The sequence below is a fragment of the Balaenoptera ricei genome, chromosome 5, assembly GCF_028023285.1.
Source record: "Balaenoptera ricei isolate mBalRic1 chromosome 5, mBalRic1.hap2, whole genome shotgun sequence".
In the NCBI taxonomy this organism is placed as follows: domain Eukaryota; kingdom Metazoa; phylum Chordata; class Mammalia; order Artiodactyla; family Balaenopteridae; genus Balaenoptera; species Balaenoptera ricei.
In genome coordinates, this window is record NC_082643.1 from 99,107,646 (window position 1) to 99,129,305 (window position 21,660).

Sequence of the window (21,660 nt, forward strand, 5' to 3'; positions counted from 1 at the left end):
ACGGTCCTTTATCTAGGAAAAGTCCCCACGATAGTATTTTTGAAAACATCTTCTAAATTTACATGACTTATTTTGGAGTGTAATTGTTAGGAGAGCTCAAATGCTCTCTGGCTTACCATTATGATCACTTGAGGTGGAGGTGATTATCTTCTTCCCAACACACATCTCTCCATATCCAGCAGGACTCATCCATGTATCCATCTAGTCAACTATGCCATTATGATGCTCTATGCTAAGCCGTGTTCTAGACATGGGGACCAAGACGAAGACTAAGGCAGAGTTCTTGCTTTCAAGGAGCTCACGTTTCAAGATGCACTTGGGACTGCAGAAGCCCAGGTCAACTAAAGTTTGAATATCTAAACCCAGGCACTGGGCAATGGCTTTTGCCATTAAATCAGTTGTCATGACATCAGATACTTGCTCCTCTGTCTTGAGACTAGAATGTTGTATAGTACCCTGGCCTGAAACCTTGTCTTGGTCACCGCTGTAATTACTCTGAAAGGTAACATGGGACTGTACACATAGTAGGTGTGTGAAAAGCATTTGTGAAATTGAATTGGGTTGAAATTTGTTTGCTACCTGCCAACTATTTGTCCAGTGAATTGTGATTCCAATAAATGACACATTTTTTAACACTTACAGTTCTAAACCAATTGAGAAGTAAGACAAAGGAGATGTCAGATGTAGAAGACTCTGTAATTCTGGTACAAACACTCTTTGGAGAACATGCCTTATATCTACAGGCAAATGGCTTTCCTAATATTAAATCCAAGAACAAGTAGACTTACCCACCGGGTCACCAGCATTGCTTGTCATGTCTCACTGGAGAAACTGAGCAGAACACACAATCCCTGTAGAGCTTGTATCAAAGAAAAGGAAGAGGAAGGGGTGGGGCTAGGGATGCCCAATTACTCCTTCTGAACTTTAAATGCTCTGATAAGATTTCTCAAGTCCCTGCTTCCCCCAGGTGGATTGAACAAAGAGTCAAAGAGAGGGGAGGAGTATCACCTTAATGGGGATTCCTCTGCAAGGAAGAACTCTCAAGAGTCTATAATAACAATGCCTGGCAATATCAGTTCTCTGTTTCTTTCCAGAACGTGCTCCTTACCTATTTATTCCCTGCCTGTGTTTTTTGTATCTGTCTCAGGCAGCTATTGGTTTCTCCTTCCAAGTCACCTTCTTTTAATTCCAACTCAGAACTTCCTCCCTTCTTGCCTGATGTCTCTCACCTGCACCTTTCACACAGGCCCATCTCTTTTCCTGGATCATATCTTCCTGGTTTGGCTTCTAATACCAGTCTACCTGATCAGTTCCTGTCTTCCAACTGTTAAAGACCCAATGTGATGAACGAATACATCAACTATTTAGCAACTGTGCCAAGTGCTGTTTTGGACATTCAAGACGTAGAGGTGAATAGATATGGTCTGTTTCCTAACAGAACTTTGAGACACCCAGAGGCTAAGAGATGTAGCAGACAATTATATCCCAACCCTCATAATCCTTCAGGCAGAGAAAGCATGCCTCTGATGTATGCAAGATTCTCCTCGCATTGGCTACAGATATTAAAATATGAATTTACACTGTTTTCAGTGGTGTTTAAAGGGCTGATTAGATGGTTATTCATAATTTTTATTTGCTGTCTTCACTTTTTTTTCTTTTTAAATTTTCTCTACTATTAACTTCTCTGGTCAAAGAAGGAAAAAAAAAAAGAATCAAACCTTTCCAAAGTCTTATGCAGCCAGGAAAAAAAGAATCAAAGATATCCACCAGCATCTTGCAAAAACAAGAGGGATTTCTGGGGGTTATAAAACATATGCTTGACAACTGGTATTATCCACTAGCGAGATATTGTTCGTATCACCACAGCCTGAAATTGCACGAATGATCGCTCAGGTTATCAATTCACACATGCTTACAACGGCCTGTTGGCTCTGGGAATTACTTTCTTGGATTACTGCAAATCCCTCATCTCCAACAAATTCATCATGCAAAGTCCCCACTATAATGAACCTTGGGTAAAGCTCAGCACTCAACTGTATTTTAGCATGTTAAGTGGAGTGTGGGTAGTCTTAGAATTATAACAGTTTGGGAATGTTAGAAAAGAGACGCCACCTTTCAAATCTGTTTCCCAGAATTATCTCGACACACGGCCCCACCGCAGTCTCGGTTGTTTGAAATTGAAGTATTTGTCCTCTCAGCAGAAGTGCCACCAGGGGAGGCTCCTGCCTGGTGGTATGAAGTTCCCTTGATCAGTGTCTGCACCCAGGAATAATCAACAGGGTAAGCCTAGTGGAGCTTCCGGCAGGATAGAGCTGGTCAGCTGTTACCTAGTTGCTAGTAAGTGGAAGTTTTTGCTTTTGTTTTTACTTTCTGAGAATCCTATCCATTCTCTTGGCAACCCCTCGTGGAGGAAATTGGTGATAACAACCGGAAGCTATGAGATGCTGCAGCCCAGTACTCCATGCCATGATCATTCTCATCTCTGTCGAGAACAGCAGACTCTAATCTACCAAACAGAACTCCGTGTCACGTTCACTCAATGACTATATGTGTTTGTACATATGTACATATACAGGTATACATATACATACATAGATACACAGCCATCTACATGCCTACATACACACACACACACACACACACACATATATATATATATATATATATATAGAGAGAGAGAGAGAGAGAGAGGGTAGGGGTTGGCTATTATTGGGTGCTGAGTGCTGGGATCAGCCCTACTGTGAAACTAGGCAGATACGGTTTCTGTTCTCACGGAATCTACATTCTAAAAGGACACAGAGACAATTCAAATAAAGTAGTCTTGGAATATGATCTAGGGATTATCTGCAACCAAAGCACCTGGGATACTTGTTAAAAATGCCAGACCCTGGCCTCATCCCAGTCCTGCTGAAACAGACGCTTTTGGAGGTGAGGCTTGGGAATCTTTATCTCAACGTGCTCCTCAGGTTGTAGTCTGTTTGAGAACAACTATAATGTGATAAATCCTATGACAGAGAAGGGTAGGTTGTCGGGAGAATTTGCAGGAGATACACCAAACCAGCTTAGCCTATGGAAATTAGAGAAGAAGCCCCAGAAGAAGTAGTTCTCAAGTTGGGCGCTAAAGAAGAGAAAGAGTTACCCAGAAAAAAATAAAGGAAGGAAGAAGGGTCAGCAAGAATGGCCAGCAAAGGGAAGCCAGAGAGACTATGGGGAGATTTTTCAAAACATACCACCCTTGGTAACTAAGAGACTCCTGTGAATAGAGATCAGTGTGGTACTTTCTCCATTTGTAATGCTTCCAATTTAACAGAAGACAAGGCTTTCCTTGGCATCCTGATAAGCTGCATCCATTAGCTTCACTCCCCTCTTCCTGTGCTTACTGTCAGGAACACTGAATCCCTGACCTCATGCCGGGTATTATGGTTGCCACCAGTGGAATGGATGATTTCACATTTCTATGCAGAACCAAGAAAGTCCTGAGAAAGTAGAACTTCAAACATCTATACACTGATGGTCCATTTCTCCACTGGATGCTACCCACTTCTTAATTTTATGTTTGTTCAGGATCCAGCTTACTGAGGTCAATTAAAGTCAGGAAGAGATGTCGGTTTGATTTAGTAAAATTGGATTCTTTGTCTCCCTTGGGTTTATCTCCTTGGGCTGGGCTGTCATTTGAATTTTATGTTTTTGTCCTTATTTCTTCAGACCATTTTTTTTTCTGGGAAGTGTTTTTCAGTGTTACACTCACTCTATCTGTTTGCAAGGAAGGTGTTTGTTTCTATAAAGTGCCTGTCCTGTCTGATCTCCATCATCTTTACGGTCTTGCATTCTGTCGCCATGGCTCATGTCTGGCTGTGGTTTATGTTTTGACAGGAGTTTGTTATAAAGCTGGGGATCATGGCTCTGGCTTTGCCTTTCAAACTTTCTTCTTTACGGTAGTCATAAACCCATGCTGTTAAAATGTTCCCTCTGAGGGAGGGGGTGAAATTCTGATAACAAAAGACTTGGGAGAAAGGAAAAAAGAGAAGGGGGGAGGAGGGGAGGGAGGGAAGGAGAGACGGAGTGAGGAAGAATTTTGTAGAGGTGCTATTAAAGTAGCCAGGTACAAACCAGCGTCATTCAAATGTAAACTACAAGAAGAATACAAAGAGTTGTCAAAGATTTGAGAAAATAATGACAAAGGCAAGAGAAATGCACCTAGATTACCGTGCCCTGCTGTTTTTTATCTTTGGGATCTTGGACAAGTTGGGCAGTGCAGACCAGTGAACGAAGTTAGCCCCAAGTTTGCTGGAAAGGGAGAGAGCAGGGCAGGGATGGCCCCTGAGCCCTCTGTCCTCCAAAGCAGCCATCTTGCAAGTTCCTTTGTGAAAATGCTTAGAATCATCTTGTTTTTTGTGTCAGTGGTGGAAGATTTATACAGCGAGGTGGTGTCTGGATTTCAGCCTTTGTTCTCGCCTTCAGTAAGCAAGTATTGAGGACTTGCTGTATTCAGGGCCCTAACTCTGCATCCCTAGCTGGTGGTGTCTCCGGAGCACTGTTGTGCCCTGGGAGCTCAGCTAGACACTCAATGCCATTTTTTTCCATTTCAGTTAATCCCCAAGGTCATATGGAAGGAAAGTAATATTATCCCCATGTAGCTAGTTTATGATCAGCCACCTAGGTACATAACACATGTGTATTGACATGGAGGGGGTGGGGTCTACAGAGAAAAAGAACAAGTGGATCCATTCTCCTTAACTATCTTAAACTGAAGCTTCCTGTAGCAACAGAAGTGGGTTTGTCCCTGTTCTGTGTGATTTCACAGCCTGTGTCTCTCATGCTACCCCAGGCTGATTCTTCTCTAGCCATCTAGTGAGGAAGAAAGAGGGTGAAGCCCAGCACCAGCTCACTTTACAGGAAGGTCTGGGGACCTTTTATTGAGCAGGCAGTGGAGAGTTACATCCCTGATTCCCCAGCCTGGGAAATAGCTCAGGAAATGCTTCTAGATCCAAATGCAGCCATCTCGCAGCTCCTGTGCAGCCCAGAGTAACTCCCACCCAACACGAGTTCTCCTGGTGGCCTTGTCTCCCAGACCCACAAGCCTCACTCACACGTGAGTGCCTGGCCAAGGGTTTCGGGGTCTCTGTTCCACCCCCCATTCTCCTCATGCTCACCACACTTTCCCCTCGCTGCCTCCCACACAGAAGTTATTTGGGAATGTGTCTGCCCTTCTCTCCTTCCTTCCATTCGTCCTCCATCTCCCTTCCTTTTTTCTCTTTCTAGCGTTTATTCACTGTGTATTGAACACAAAGTCAATACTCAGGTATGTTCCATGTTATTTAATCCATATAGAAAGTTACCACTAATAACAATGATAAAATAATAAAATAACTATTATCAAGGTCTTTATGTGCAAAGTTCAGCCATTCAATAAATATTTAAGTGCCTACTCTATGTTCCACGTTGCTCTCAGTTCTGAGAATATAGCCAGGAGCAAACAGATACAGTTCCTTCCTTCTTGGAGCTTGTATTCTAGTGAAGGAGCAGATAATATACAAATATAATATGTGGTCAATGCTATGAAGAAAAACTAACTAGGGTATGATTAATAATTTATCGCCTAATTAATAGCCAGAGGTGAGAGCATTCTGTCGTTGATTTTATGTGCTCTCTACAGAATCCCTGTGAGGCTGGCCCTGTTCTCATCCTCACCTGGCAGATGAGAAACCCAAGGTCAGGGTGATTAAGTAACTTGCCCAAGGTCACACAGTGGCAGAGCTGGGATTCAAGTTCAGGCCGGGTGGCTCCAGGTCCACGCTCTTGACCCCATGGCCCACTCCAGGGAAGAGATCAGGGCTAGTGAGGCCCGGGGGCAACAAGGCCAGGAGGGTCCCTGAGCCTTTTTGTCAGTTCTTAATAGTGACAGAGTAGAAAGAGGGGAGTGAGAGAGAAGCCAGAGCTGTGTGCATCAAGATGCAGTGGACCTGTTCCAGCTCCTGTGGTCCAGGAGACGTCTGGAACCCTCAGCTCCCGGTAAGATGGCACCTCTCCTCTTGGAGGTGATGGAGTGCAGACAGAGGCCAGAAGTGTCGTTTCATCCTGGGAGGTGAAGCCACAGTCCCCTCACTGAAAGAGGATGGGCAGCTTCAGGGAAAGAGCTATTGGATAATGGTAGACAGTGTGGGGTTTTTTTTTGTTTTTTTTTTTTTCGAAAGTGAGGGTTTTTTAATGCTGTTTAACCCACGAGGGACATTAGCCCCATGCTGGTAACTGGATACCAAGGTTCAGGCAAACCAGACCCATCCCAGAACCCACAGAATGCCCAGAAGCTGCCTTATCTTGCCTAAATCCTCTGATTTTTCTGAAAATCTGCACACAGCATGTCAGATTCCAACAGCTGGCGCCCACGTGGTTTTACCAGACCTGGGTAGGTGCAGTTGGGCTGTTAGGTCTTGCTGCCAGAAAGCCTATGCAACATTGAATTCACTGTCAGAATCGCTGTTCCTTTCCTTGTAGACACAATCTAAGGGTCAGAAGCACAGCCCCCAGTGGCTTCGGTGGAATGTGAAGCTGACCCTTTCACCGCTTCTCATTTCCAAGGATTTTTACTTCCCTGTAAAATGCCCCTGGAATGCTGACTTGACTTGCAGATGGTGTCTTTCTTCCTTTCTTTCTTTCTCCCTTCCCTTCCCTTCCCTTCCCTTCCAGCCCCTTCAAACTAAGTAGTCTCAGATGAGATGCTTTTTTACTTGTAAAACTCAAAATTAACTTTAATCCCAAAACGAATCTGTCAAAATGACTAGTCTCTGATCCTTAATTATCTGGACTAGAATATTCAGATATGAAAATTCCCTATATGGGACCCTAAAACCTTTTTTTCTTCTTCTTGTGGTTTTGGTTCTCCAGCCCTGAGTTTTGAAAGTGGCTTTACCTCTGTATTAGAAACCCACTTGTATACATAACCAGTTTGGGGTTGGCAGCCTGTCTAAATAGACATGCTAAGTCCACCTCCATCCATTTGCCAAATGTCTCTCTTAAGTAGCTATTTATGTCACGAATGCGCTGTGATACTGAGATGATCGAGAAATGTTCCCTGCCTTCAGGGAATCACAGTCACTGATGGAAAGACAATAAAGTGAATGATTCCAGTACTGCAGGGTAAGCCATACAGTCTGTGCACACACAGTGTTACGGGAGCAATGACATGCATTAAACGCTTAGCAGAGTCAGGCTCTGTGCTAAGCACTTTGCATGCATGATGTTATTAATACCTGTTCACTGAATTCGTGACTATTCTATTCCCATTTGACAGATGAAGACACTGGGGTGTAAAGAGCATAAATCGTTTGTTCAAGGTCACAAAGTGAATAAATGAACTTTCACTGCAGCATCCAATTTTAAAATCACTTTAAGAATACCAAGGAGCTGAGAAAACCATAATTCAAAGAGTCATGTACCACAATGTTCACTGCAGCTCTCTTTACAATAGCCAGGACATGGAAGCAACCTAAGTGTCCATCAAGAGATGAATGGGTAAAGAAGATGTGGCACATATATACAATGGAATATTACTCAGCCATAAAAAGAAACAAAACTGAGTTATTTGTAGTGAGGTGGATGGACCTAGAGTCTGTCATACAGAGTGAAGTAAGTCAGAAAGAGAAAAACAAATACCGTATGCTAACACATATATATGGAATCTTAAAAAAAAAAGAATGGACTTGAAGGCACGGGGAGGGGGAAGGGTAAGCTGGGACGAAGTGAGAGAGTGGCATGGACTAACATATACTACCAAATGTAAAATAGATAGCTAGTGGGAAGCAGCCCCATAGCACAGGGAGATCAGCTTGGTGCTTTGTGACCACCTAGAGGGGTGGAATGGGGAGGGTGGGAGGGAGGCGCGGGAGGGAGGAGATATGGGGATATATGTATATGTATAGCTGATTCACTTTGTTATAGAGCAGAAACTAACACACCATTGTAAAACAATTATACTCCAATAAAGTTTTTTTTTTTTAAAAAAAAGAATACCAAGGAGAGAAGTGGAAAACTTGGAGGGGAAAAGGGATTCTCCACCACAGGATATGGTGCTTTAGCTAAAATTTGAGGATGCCTAAGACTTGGGATGAAACAGAAGAGGGAGGACTAGGATATCCCAGGCAAAGGGTGCTGCGTGAGCAAAGGTTTCGAGGTGTGCTGAGCACGGAAGCACTAAGGGAGCGGGTGAGGTTGAAATGGAGATGGGAGGATGGTGGGTACAGCCAGTTTATTATTTTAATTCTACAAACGTTTCCTGTGACTTCAAAATCCACTTTAAAGGGTCATGTTTTATTAGCTTCTATTTTAGTGACCACTTAACACCTTACAGGGAACGTCTTGTATAATATCCAGCCCTGGGATAGGGCCCAGTTTTACCCACGTTTGCCTCTGTCTCTGCAGAGAGGAAATCATCTCTTTTGCATCTCTTGGCATTGCTAAAGGTTGCTGAGTCCTGGTTTCGATTAAGTTTGAAATCACACACATATGTCTGTTTCTCAGGCAACATTTCTTTAACCCAGTTGAATTGTGCTGATATTAAAACACAAAATTGAATGACTTGTGGTGTCTCCATGGGTTTGAGTTTGAGAAGGCCCAATAAATCATATTGAAATGATTTCATAAGAATTCTTGATGTTTGGCACCTTTGAAAAATCAAGGAATGGAATTTTTTCTCTTCTCTAGTCTGGAGTAGTTTGTTTTTGTTTTTGTTTTTTCTTTTAGTCAGGTGAAGGGGTTTTGGGTAAAAAGATCCAGAAAATGGCAAACCATCTGAAAATGTCAGATGTGAATGGTTCACTTGGAGCAGTAACCCCATGAGCTGGAAGTCTGTAATTAATTACTTAATTTCATCATCTACATGTAGAGAAAACTTTGCATACTTTAGGGCTGCCACTTTGTAAGGGACACACTTTGTGATCTAAATGGCAAAAAATGCAAAAGTTAACACTGTTCATTGCTGGTGAAGTTGTGGGTAAAACATGTACTATCAGGGCAGGTGGGGGAATAAATTGATCACAACATGTGAAGGGTGGTTACTGGTACTTAGTTAAATAAAATATACTTTTTTTCCCTTTTCAGTGTCTGTCCTTTTGGAAAAAGTTGAAAAACTGTCTATGTCCCTCAACAAGGGAATGTTTAAATAATGAGTGAAACAGCTGTATTCTGGAATACAATCCAGTGATTAAAATCAATGTCTTAGAACTTAGATGTCTTAGTCTTAGAACTCAAAGATGTATTATTGAGTGAAAAAAGACAAGTTCCATATAGATAGATTTATTATATAACTTTTATGTAAAACAAATAGAACAAAACAAAAAGCATGCACATAAAATATGTGTTATCTATGTGGATGTATAAATGGAGATAAATGTATAATTTAAATATTTACAAGGCTACATAACATACTGATAACAAAGGTGACCTGGGGAGGGGTGAAGGCACTGACATTGGTGGGTACAGGGTTGTCAGGGAAACTTTAGACTCCTAATAATTGTATTAGTTAACCCTAGCTTCTTCAACAAATAAAACTCGATATCTCAAAGCCCAAATGGGTTTTCCCAGTATGGCAGCTCTCCTCCTGGTGGTAATCCAGGTTCCTCCCATCTCCTGGCTACTCCATCCATGGCGGGTGGGGGTCCATGGAATCCTCTGCTGGGTCTTCAATATCTGGCTGTTAGAGGTGGGAAAGAGCTTGCCAATTACATGTAGAATGATTGTACTCGTCATTTCTGAAAGTTGAATATGTCTTGATGTCTACTTGGTGGAAAAAAAATGAAAACAATGAGAATGTCCATTGGGCATTGGTTACAACTCCATCACAGGCAGCACCCAACTGAAAGGCAGTTTAAGAAATGAGGTCTACTCGATGCCTAGAAAAAGAAATCAGATCTAGTGAACAGTTAGTGAGTCTCTGCAACAGTACTGTATTAAATTTTTGCATGTGTATTACTTATGTAATTTAAAAATTAATAAAAATTAAATTCAGGCATAGAAATAAAGATTGGTTGATTAAAAACAATAATCATTCTACTTTACCTCATTCTGGCCCCAAGTAGCTACACAGCTTTCTTCTCTAGTCATCAGATTTTTCTGCTGTAAAATGCGGATGTGGAATATCATCATGAATAACCTTATTACATTTATTAAATAATTGTTAGTGTTTTGTATTATATTTTTCCCACATATGTTAAGTGTTATTCATAATCACTAATCAGGAGCTAATCAGTATCACCATGAGTTGAGTTCATTCCTACTCAAATCAGAGAAACATGCTAAACATATTCCTTTTTTAATAGTATTTTTGAAATATGGAACTAGCTAGGGTTGCATTTTGAGATCTTCAGAGACCCATTGGGATTAGAAAATGCTAGGGGAGTCACTGGACTAAACATGAGATCTTCTCCGGCTCTATCATTCTAATTTAGTAGCTAGGCTAGTGCCTCATATAGAGCACTGCTTTCATGGGTATTTGTTAAAGAAATTAGTGAAATCATAAGTTGAATTTATGCAAAAATTTATTTTAAAATATATGTGTGCATGTGTGCACAAGAAAAAGGTTTATACCGAGTACAAAAATTATTCAATAATTGAAAATATGTTAATAGATAGCTTTCTAAAGGAACTTAGACAATCAACTCAATAGTAAGTGAGAAGGCATTTGATCAAATTAAACACCCATCAGGATTAAAAAGGACAAAATCATAAAAACAAGATGTAGAAAAAGAATTTGATTTTCTTTCCGTAATAAGAAATATGATCAGATCTCAAATCAATATATAGTACTTCCCTTAATCCTAGAGGAAATTCTCAAAAAAATTAGGGAAATAAAAAAGAAAGCCTACTACTTTCCTCATTATTTAATACTTTTTTTTCTCAAAGAGCTGTTCTAACTAGTGTAATAAGATGAAAAATTAATGGTATAAATATATTTGAAAGAAGGAAATACATAGATTTCTTCGCCTAGAAAACTCAAAAAAATCTTCCAAGAACTATTAAAGTAGTAAGAGCATTCAAGTAAGTGTCAGTGTTCCAAATAGAAATATAATGAAAAAAATTATGTTAACCATTCAGCATAACTAAAATATTCAAGCATTGTTAGCTATTTACCTATGGAAAGCTACAGAATGATTTTGAGGTAGAAATAAATATTTAAACAAATGGACAAACATTTCATGTTCCTGTATGGGAGGATTGGGTATTTTAAAGATGTCAACCCTTTTTTAGCAAATTTAAGTTAATTTAAACCAACCTCCTTCCAATTTTTCTTGGGGGGGAGAGGGACGGGGGCACTTGACAAAATTATCTTAAGGTTCATCTTGGAAAATAAACAGTATAATTATGAAAATGTTGAAATAAAAATAAGAGCGAGGGCAGAAATAAATCTACCGGATGTAAACTACATTATAAAGTTTGGATAACTAAAAGAATATTGTACTGTCATAAGGAAGGAATGAGAGAACGTTATGTAATGGAGTAGTTCATCCAGCCAAGCTCTTCTAAGGTATAAATATGTAAGATCTGATGAAAGCAGCAGCCCAAATCATGGGAAACGCACATATGCTCCTTGACACATGCTGTCTGTCCCCTGAGACAGGACTACTCTCTTCCCCCTGGTCCCCTGTGTCGGATTGATGTCTTTTCATCCTTTAGCTTAGGTCTTTCTCTGACACCTCACTCTCTCCCCATCAACCCTTCACCATGTCCATGAGGCATCAGTAACTAGAGCATGGACTTATTCTGAAAGTCAGTAAAGGATTTCAATTTCATACTTAGAGGGTACTGATTCATGGTAAGAGGTCCAGCCATGGCTGTGGACCTCACCTGCAGAATGTTATTATCAGTGCTTTGGATAAAGGGATAAAGAAACTTTGCCCATCATGAGAGGCACACAAGTGAGAGAAACACCCTGTGGTAGAGCTGAAAAAATCGGGATCCAAAATTATCTGATTATGCCAAAGCACTGGTTGAATTAAATGAAAGGAAATGAAGTAAGGGTTACAAGTAAGTTCTTGGAACTTGGAACATGTAAATCCATTCATGGACTGCACCCATTCATTCAGCAAATATGTACGGGTCCTAAATGTGTGTCAGGCGATGGATAAACAGTGGAAAACAAGAACAAACCATGACACACATCTCATTTGTCCTTAATTAATGAATTAATAGCTCAACAATTGCTTGATCAGAAGCTCCCTAAGAGCGGGATGGGCTTTATCACAGTCATCGTTGTTTCTCCAGCACATATGTGAGGTGGTGTGGCAGAAGTCTTTTGGTAGAAAATGGAAGAAAAATGTCTATTAGATTTCTGGGAGGATCAAAAAATTTTGTGGCGTTTTGGAACCATGTTGACAGATGGATGACACATTTAAAAACAGTACCTTCATCAGATCATAATACATTTAAAAGCAGGGTAGGTCCATCTGATCACATCACTGGCTGAAACCTTCCAGTGCTATCTCATCGCACTAAGATTGACATGTCAGCCCTTTGCCGTGGCCAAGAAGGCTCCAGATAATCTGACCCCACCTCCTTCTCTGAGCTCATCTGTCACCTCACTCTCCTTGCCTGTAGTTCTTCCACACTGCCTGCTTTCTGATACTACGACACGCCAAGCACCTTCAATTCTAGCTTATTCCTCTCTTAAGGCCTTTGTCCTTGCTGGTCCTTGGGCCTGGACCTTTCCACTGCCAGATGCTCACATGGCCCGTTCAGTCCAGACTCAGCTCCATCAACACCTCCCCACTGCAGCCTTGTAGACCAGCCAGTCTAAACTAGACTGTCTTCCTTCACTACCAGCTTTATTCTCTGTCTTCCCACTTGTCTGCTATTTATCTCCATCACCTAGAACAATGCCAGGCCCGTAGCAGGTATTTAATAAACATATACTGAATGAAAGAATCTTTGAAATAGCAAGAAAGAAGATACTTAAATCAGACTGCTTTGCTTGAGAAAAGGAGTAAAAGCTATGTTAGGATGAAAATAATGTTAATTTATGGAAGTAAAATGAATTTGGCTTGTTTTCCCTTCATTGAGACAAAGGAATCTGCCTTGAACCTGTATCACCCGTATCAAAGTTCAAGCATGTCTTATTTCCATTGTTTTGACTATTTATAATGGTTATTTATAATAAATAAAAACATCAATATTGTTTATTTCACTACTAGGCTCATTTCCATTTACATGCTAGCATAATGCGTTTACTAATTTCTGAATACAGATAAGTCTAAAGTTGAATGAATCTTCGTGTTTATTATGTAGTAGAATTTTTTATTTATTATGCAGTGGTGTTTCAGTAGTAGAATTTCCTTTTGGATTTCTGAGGTACTGTAGCTTTAGAACAACTGTATAAAACTAAAATTACTCAGACTTAGGCAACCAGTTTATCCACTATCTTGTTTGTGAAAAATTGTTTAAAAATCAGAGTTACCACTTGTTTTAATATAATTGACTTTGCCTAATTAAAAGCACAAATGCGTTGTGTGGTTATATGGTTTTCGCTTTCCAATGAGGTAGAAAATCTTTAGTTAAATAATTGTCAAGAGTTAAGTGGTACTAATATATTGTTTGTTATAAGCATTCTTCTTATTCCCCATTTTAATTGGGGTCCTCAACCTCTTACATTTTTCGAAGTGAATTTTCTTTGAAGTATGAAATTACAGGCATTTAGAATATAAGTGATGGCCCCAAATCAAAGGTCTTAACATTGGACAATGGTTTCTCAAAGGACTTGGAGAACTTCAGAGCGCTTAAGATCTGAACATTAGAACTGCAGTTTGGCAAGGGTATTTACCAAGAGCTTAGAGTCACACCTAATAAACTACCGGAGAGTCAGAGATTCCCCAGACAAGGAGCAATTGTTACATTGATTTCCCTAGAAGTATCTGAGTATGCTTGTTTCACCACAACCTCATCAGGTTTATGTTTTAGTCTTTTTATTATTATTTTAATATGTATCATACTTTGATTACTAGTTTGAACATTTTCCCATATGATCATTTTTGTCTTGCAATTTCTTTCATGTGAATTCCTTGTAAACACCCTTAAGAGTTTAAGAAAAAGTTTCAAAATTATTGATAGAGACAAAATGCTCCAAAAGGCAGATGCACAGTAGTTTATATCATCTCAGTGATTAAGAGTTCCCAATGAATCCATTTGGTTTCTAAATGGGGGGGAAAAATCAGCTAATATTTACAGGTATCCTGTAGATACCTTAATGTCTACAAGTAACACCTACAAGAAAAGATAGAAGCTAGATCCTGCCTCCATAGCGCCATCAGCCCTATGCAAGAACTCCTGGGGAGCGGTGCCGTTGCTTGGGGACAAGACAGAACAACAATGAAAAACTTCCCAAGGAACTGGAATTCAGAGCTCAACATTCAAATTAGCTAAGGATAAAGTGTTAGCTATTTCGGACTAATAATGTTTACCTACACAGTAGAGCATTATTTAAACATTCTTTATACAAATTTCAGGCTTCTGAATAATTTAATCTGTGATTTTCTTTTCTGTTTCATAAACACATGGATAAATAACATTACCGTATTCCACTCACCTAATATCACAGAAAATCTTCCCATGCTCTCTTACTCGCCATACTTTCCCTTTCCAATTTTTGGAGCATTGACCTAAATGTGTTAGAAAAATAGAATCAATTTAATAATCTATTAGAATCTTAATCTCTCTTCAAGTATATTTGAAAGATAAGATCCCTTTCGTGGAGGCACAATGTAGATTTATACATATCAATATTTAAATTATTTTTAATTCCGAAGACTAAAGTATAAATGTAAAGCTTAGGTGCAGCTTATGAGTGTGACAGTATAAAACTTAAATAGATGTAGAATTGTTGTGGCTGATGAGTCAGGGGACCACGGGGTCTAAATCTGAAATGTTCACTGATTTAAAGTCATTTATATTAGGCTGTGCAGTGTGGTTGCACAATTTATTAAAAGGACATTTTAATCTTCTTGGTGCTTCAAAAATAATAAAATTGTATATCGAATTCAGGGTTCAGAAGAAAATGGCAAAGAATTCAAAATCATAAATCTATTTTTTAACTTTAACTATTTTCACGTTGTGTTATAGATACTTAGATATTTGTTATTAGAAATGAGGTGTAAAGACAAGGACAAAAATCTATCTTTGTGTTTCCAGCACCTGCCAAAGAGCTTTACACCTACTCTGGGTTCAGTGAATGTTTATAGAAGAAATCAGTGAATGAGCTAGAGGGATTTCCTCAAGCACATGCAATTTTTTTTTTTTTTCTGGTTGTTTGTCCCATTCACTGTACATTATCTATATTTTGCACCGTGTGTGTGTGTGTGTGTGTGTGTGTGTGTGTGTTGTATTTTTGACTATACTCCCTTGCAGAACAGAAGCTTTTTAAAGATAATCTTTATGGTAGACAGAATAATAGCCTCCGAGAGATGTCCAGCCCGAATCCCTGGTACCTATGAATATGTTACCTTACGTGGCAAAAGGAACTTTGCAGATCCAATTAAATGAAGGACCTTGAGATGGGAGATTATCTTGGATTATTTGGGTGGTCCCAGTACAATCACAAGGGTCCTTAAAAGCTGAAAAGGGAGGCAGAAGACGAAGTGAAAGTGAGGCCATGAGGATTCCATCCACCATTGCTGACTTTGAAGATGGAGGAGGGGGCCACAGCAAAGGAGTAGAGACAGCCTGGAGGTGCTAGAAAAGCAAGAAAATTGAGCCTGTAGAGAGAAACGCAACCCTGCTGACACCTTGATTTTGGCCCAGCAAGACCCATGTCAGATTGTCAGAACTATAAGGCAAATAAATGATAGACAGATGATAGATAGATAGATAGATAGGTAGATGATAGATAGATGATAGATAGATGATAGATAGATATAGATAGATAGATAGATAGATAGATAGATAGATAGATAGATAGATAGATGATAGGTAGATTTTAAGCCACTAAGTTTGTAGTAATTTGTTACAGCAGCAATAAAAATCTAATAGTCTCTGACAACCCCTTTTTCTCATCACTTCCTCCTTATTTTATGTGTGTTCACGCCTCCATTCCGTGCTGGAACAGGACAACATTAATCAGGATTCTTGTGTTTGCAAATCACAGAAATCTAACACACACTCAAGCAAGAAAAGGGGGGGGGGGTATATCTCCCATAAGTGGGACCTCCAAGGGATTGAGTTGGCTTCACTCCCAGCTAAGACAAGACCCAAATCAGTCCACAAAGACTCTTGGTCTCTCTGATCTGCTTTCCTCTATATGCAAGCTTCAGCATTTCTACAATTCACATGCTTTTAGTGGCAAAACTGCCCTCTTTCTTTCAGGAAAGGATTCTAATTTGCCCATCTCTGTAGCGTAGGAGGTTGAAAGTGTGCTATGGTTATCCATTGCTACACTTAAAAATGCCCCAAGACTTATTGGCTTAAAATACAAACATTTCTTTTATTTACTCATGATTCTGCAATTTGGGCAAAGTCTGTGGAAGGCAGCTCATTTCTGATCCGTGTGAAACCAGCTTGAGGCAGCTCATTTGGGGCTCAAGGATCCACTTCCAAAATGGCTTCACTCATGCAAGCTGGTGCTGGCTGTTGGCTGGATGCTCAGCTGGGATTGTGGTCTGGAAAACACAGTTCCCCTTCATGTGGCTGCTCCACATGGCTAGGTTGGGCATCTCACAGGATGGCAGTTTTAGAGTAGTTGGACTTTGTACATAACAACGGGTTTTTCCCCCAAGCACAAAGTGGAAGCTTCTAGGCCTTCTTAAGTTTTGGCCCCAATAGACACAAGGTCACTTGCACTACATTCTGTTAAATAAAGCAGATCACAGGGCCCAGTCCAGATTTGAAAAGAGGAGACTACATACACAAGATCATGAATTCCATTGTTGTGGTTGGTTGGGGCCACCAGAGTAGCAGTCTACCAGAGTGGATAACAGAGCTTTGTGAGTGATGGTCCAAGTAAGACCATCCGTTTCCAAAAAAATGGTACAGGCAGTCCCACAAAGGAAACAGGACTGAAAACAAACCTCAGGTATCCATAACAATCATTTCCCTCAGTGCTAGAAAGTATTCCATGAAGCAAAGCTGAATTTCCCTCTATGTCTATTGACTATGCAGCTTGTACATTTCCTGGAGTTGGAGACGTGATTAAAAATTTAAAGTTAAGGAATTATGAACTTTTTTCCCATTTGACTTTTCTTAAACTATGAATGAAAATAATGATATCATAGAGCAAACACTACTAAAAAGAAATTAAATTGTGCAGGATTCATGAATAAACTATAATGTAGGCTAATCTGGTGATGTTTATTTGCAATAACCTTTTTAATGTGACAATTCCTTGGATATTGTAGTAAAATATTTTCACCCTACATCTATATTTTTATGGTTTGTGTTTATTTTCCACAGTATAGATCCCAAAATGTCAAATTACTAGAGCTGATTTATGGTCATTAGTTTTAAGTTAGAATATTTGAAATGCATTTAATTAATTTTAGCTGTTTAGCAAAGTACAATAAGGTTTTTCGCATTAACAAAGTTTTCTTTATAATATATCAGCTATGCATATGTTTAAGGATATGATGGACTCAGATTACTCTTATTTGAATTTTATATTTAGCAAATAAACATGCACTGTTGGGGATTAGGCAGTGTTTAGAAAATGTATGTATAAGGATTATTTAGGATGAAATTGCCAAAGATCCTGGAATATTTAGCACACACTTGTTGATTGATTTCACTGCAGTAAATATGAAGCAATAACAACTATATAAATTATTCATAGACTAGTCATCCACATCGGGATTCTTTAGAGATCACTTCAGAAAACAGTTTGGCAGGGTATTCTTTTTATAGTTTTTTTTTTTTTTTTTAAATCCATGTACAAAAGAGATATAGATCCATATGAAATGGATAAATACTGATGCTTTTAAAATGAAATTAAACATTCAAGTGAAAATTGCATGATTTTTCCTACTAAAGCTCTCTTTGGTAATTTATTTATCTTAAATATGATTTTTGTCTTTCAGGAAGCCTTATATAGAGAATGTTAAGAGATTTATTAAAAACCTTCAATCGCTTGAGAGTGCTTTGGTACTTTGCCTCAAAATCTGCACATAGGCAAAATTCCTGATATTATGAGTTGGGATTTTCAGTGTAAGAGGATTTAAAATCTCTGCTAAAGCAAGGGCTTGTTAGCTGTTTCTAAGCGTCATATATCAGAGGGACCCAGCTACTTACCAATCGCTCAAACTAAAATGGGGCAGGACAGGACACGTGGAATGAAAGAGACCAATTTAGACCAAGTGGAAGGTATCAAGTTCTCTGAAAATGGCCCTCTTATTCTGGAAAGATATTTTATTCAACTCCAGAAGCAGAGAGAGTAATCAGCACTTACATAGCTATGGATCTCTTTGTACTTGCAGATACTGATCACTTTTTAAAGATTTCCCTTCATTAAAGCAATTGGAGACATGGTGTTGGAAAGTGTTTTAGTGGTTGGGTGTTTGCAGATTTGAAGTTAGAGACCCCGGTTATCTACTTATAAATCATGTGACTTGGAAACATTCCTAATAACTTTTTCTTTTGTAATAACCTTTTCGGGTCTCAGTCCCCGATTCTCTTGGGGTTGTGCTAAAGATCCAATGAGTGAAGGCCAAAATACTTCACATACCACAAAGCATTACATTATCAAAATTTATATTATTATGACTACTACTACCAATAATAAAACATGATTGGGTAACTGGTCTGCAAACAATCCATTGAAAAATCCAGGTGAATTGGATCTGTTTTATTTTTTGAAAATATTTTAACTTAGAGAACACACGTGAGGTCCAAAGTAGTCAGTACATTTGACCCCCCTTATGTTTAAAGTATTAACTCTTACATTACTGACTTTTGATGGACACCAAATCTGGAAAGATGACTGTATAAATTTTTCCTGAATATTAGGGATTGTATTTTATTAACTGTAACCGAGAAGGAACATGGTGGGTAATAAAGAGAAATTTGCCTCCTGGTATGATTTGTATCCAGTTGGAAGTCTGGCAATGGTGTGGGGCATATGGGACCATCTGGATATTTTTGTTAATGGTTTGTTTCTCTGTTGTTTCTCTCCCAGCTATCGGCAGGACCCTCATCCCCCGTTACTTTAGCACTGTGTTTGAAGGAGGAGTGACTGACCTGTATTACATCCTCAAACACTCAAAAGAATCCTACCACAACTCATCCATCACGGTCGACTGTGACCAGTGTGCAATGGTCACCCAGCACGGGAAGCCCATGTTTACGAAGGTACAGGGCGGGCTCGGCAACAAGCCTTGGTCTTCTTTGGGTGCATTGAAGCATAGTAATTATGGTTGTCTTCTGGAACTTTAACCTGACTTCTCACATCTCAGACGCTTTCAGCACTGTGGGGTCATCTTTTTTGTTTGTAACATGGCAAGACCCTATGGTGAACCCTGTTCTAAGGGGTGTGCATGTGATACAGATCCCAGGGAAGTCAAACATGATAGACCCTCAAGACTAAGAGAAGAGAGTTTTGGCTGCCTATCAAACTTCGGCTGCTAAATTAGAATTTTGGTGTTTTTTAAAAATTGAGATATAATTGACATTTAACAGTGTATTTGTTTTAAGTATATGAAATAATGATTTGATATATGTGTATATTGTGAGATGATTACTACAATAAGTTTAGTTAACATACATCACTACACATAGTTACAATTCTTGTGATGAAGACTTTTAAGATCCACTCTCTTAGTATCTTTCAAATATATAATATTTGAAAGATACTAGGTATTGTTCACTATAGCCCATGATGTTGTATATTACATAGAATTTTGGTTTTTATACAAAGGGTCTTCTACAACTAAAAGAACACTCTCCTATTACTGTGCGGTCAGTATTTGTGTTTTGTTACTAAAATTAAACAATTTTTAAAGCTAAATTCAAATATTAACAAGCAGGGGAAAAAAATCAACAAACCACAACTCAACTAGCCATAATCTTTAAGGAACACAAAAACATAAAAATGTAAATGGAACACTATAGGCAATCCCTTTATATCTTCTCCCAAGGAGAAAAATTAGTAAGAATAAATATTTAGTCAAATAATCTGGCGAACGGAAGTTTATTTTAATGAACACTAGTTCATCGCATTTTGACTAAGATTCAATGTGAAACTAATTTGTAATATCAACGATAGCAGCTATCTCTTTTATTTGAAACACAAATGACAACCCTCTCTTTATAGTTAAGAGAAGTTGAATTATCAGGGTTAATTGCAGAAGCCCAATTATAAAACTGAAGATGTGTTTGTTACTTATGCACCATTTTGCAGAAAGAGTAGCTATAAAGTGTTTATTATTTAAAGTATTCTTTGATCATGGTGCGATTTAACCTTTCCGGTGCCCATGAGGGAGTAAAAAACCAAAGGAAATGCTTATAAAATGCAAAAGCAAATCATTAAATGCCATTGATTTTATGGTATCTTGATTTTTGTCAATAGACATTTTAAATGTGGAAGAGGAGATGGGTTTTTCCCTTTCTTCCTTTTCAAGTTGAGCAGAGAGGAAAGTTCCCACTGCATGTGGAAGGCCATGCTGGAAAGAGCGTTTTGCTGTGTGGAAAAGAATGATCACCTAGATGATAGTTTACTCTGTCTGTGGCTCACCTATTTTCGGAGATACAAAACATTTACATCACCTTGTGGATACCTGAGCCATTTCTAGCATTACAAAGCCTGAGCACTGCAGAGAAAGCCTTTTTTCTGTTGCTTCGTTATCGTTTGTGTAGGCTTATTGTTACTTTTAGGTCATTCAAGAAAAACACACCAATTCCTTATGCTTTCAGGGAAAAAAGAAATCCGTGATATGTAAATAAAACTTTCCCATAATGAAGGAGCTACTTCCAAAGCCTGTAGCCGCTGAAAATAAAAATGCATGTTGAAATAGCGCTTTCATCTATTTCCTCAATTTCTTTCTTTCTCAGACCAAAACTTTTTCAGCAATGAGCACCGTCAGTTGTTCCGAAGATATAGTGCTGTACATTCTGGATTGGTTTTAAATCAAAAAGAATCCAGTTCTTTCGATGACTTGATAAAGTGCTTTTTTCATTCAAATTAAGAAACTAAGGTTTTCCTCTGTTGCATTCTCCCCTATCCTGGAGCACTGCCCTCTCAGATGGTACTCACCTCCCGGACGGGACAATCTCCCGAACTCAGCTCTCTTGGTCTCAAGCTTTAATTATTTAGATCACCCATCTGACTCTACTCCACAGCAATACATTTGCCAGCTCTTGTAATGAATATTTCTATACTGTGGTGAAAAATATTCCTTTCTGGGAAATGTAGCTTAGCTGTGTGGACTTCGTCCAGATGCTAATTATGCACATTTATTTTTAGAAAATTCCAAAGCATTCATTTTTTTTTCTCTTTTTTTTTTTTTTTTTGCTCCTTGGTGATTATTATACTACCCAAAGAATCTTTCCAATTTTTCTTTTGTTCTTATATTAATTCAGAATAAGTCATCTTTATGTAATAAAATAATACGGCTATTTAGTAGAAAACAGGGGGCTAATGACATTTCAGTATCACAAAGTAAAATAGTTTGGAATTTTTTAAAGGGGAGCCTGCTATTAGTA

The 21,660-nt window shown here is 38.9% G+C and overlaps 1 protein-coding gene across 9 annotated transcripts in view; it reads left to right on the top strand.

Moving 5' to 3' along the window:
- Positions 1 to 21,660, top strand: part of LDB2 (LIM domain binding 2) — a 383,449-nt gene that overhangs the window by 282,906 nt on the left and 78,883 nt on the right. For all 9 annotated transcript variants that reach the window (XM_059923296.1, XM_059923298.1, XM_059923299.1 and 6 more), the window contains exon 3: positions 19,139 to 19,311. In XM_059923296.1, the coding sequence (XP_059779279.1) occupies positions 19,139 to 19,311 (173 nt within the window). The remainder of the gene's footprint in view (positions 1 to 19,138; positions 19,312 to 21,660) is intronic.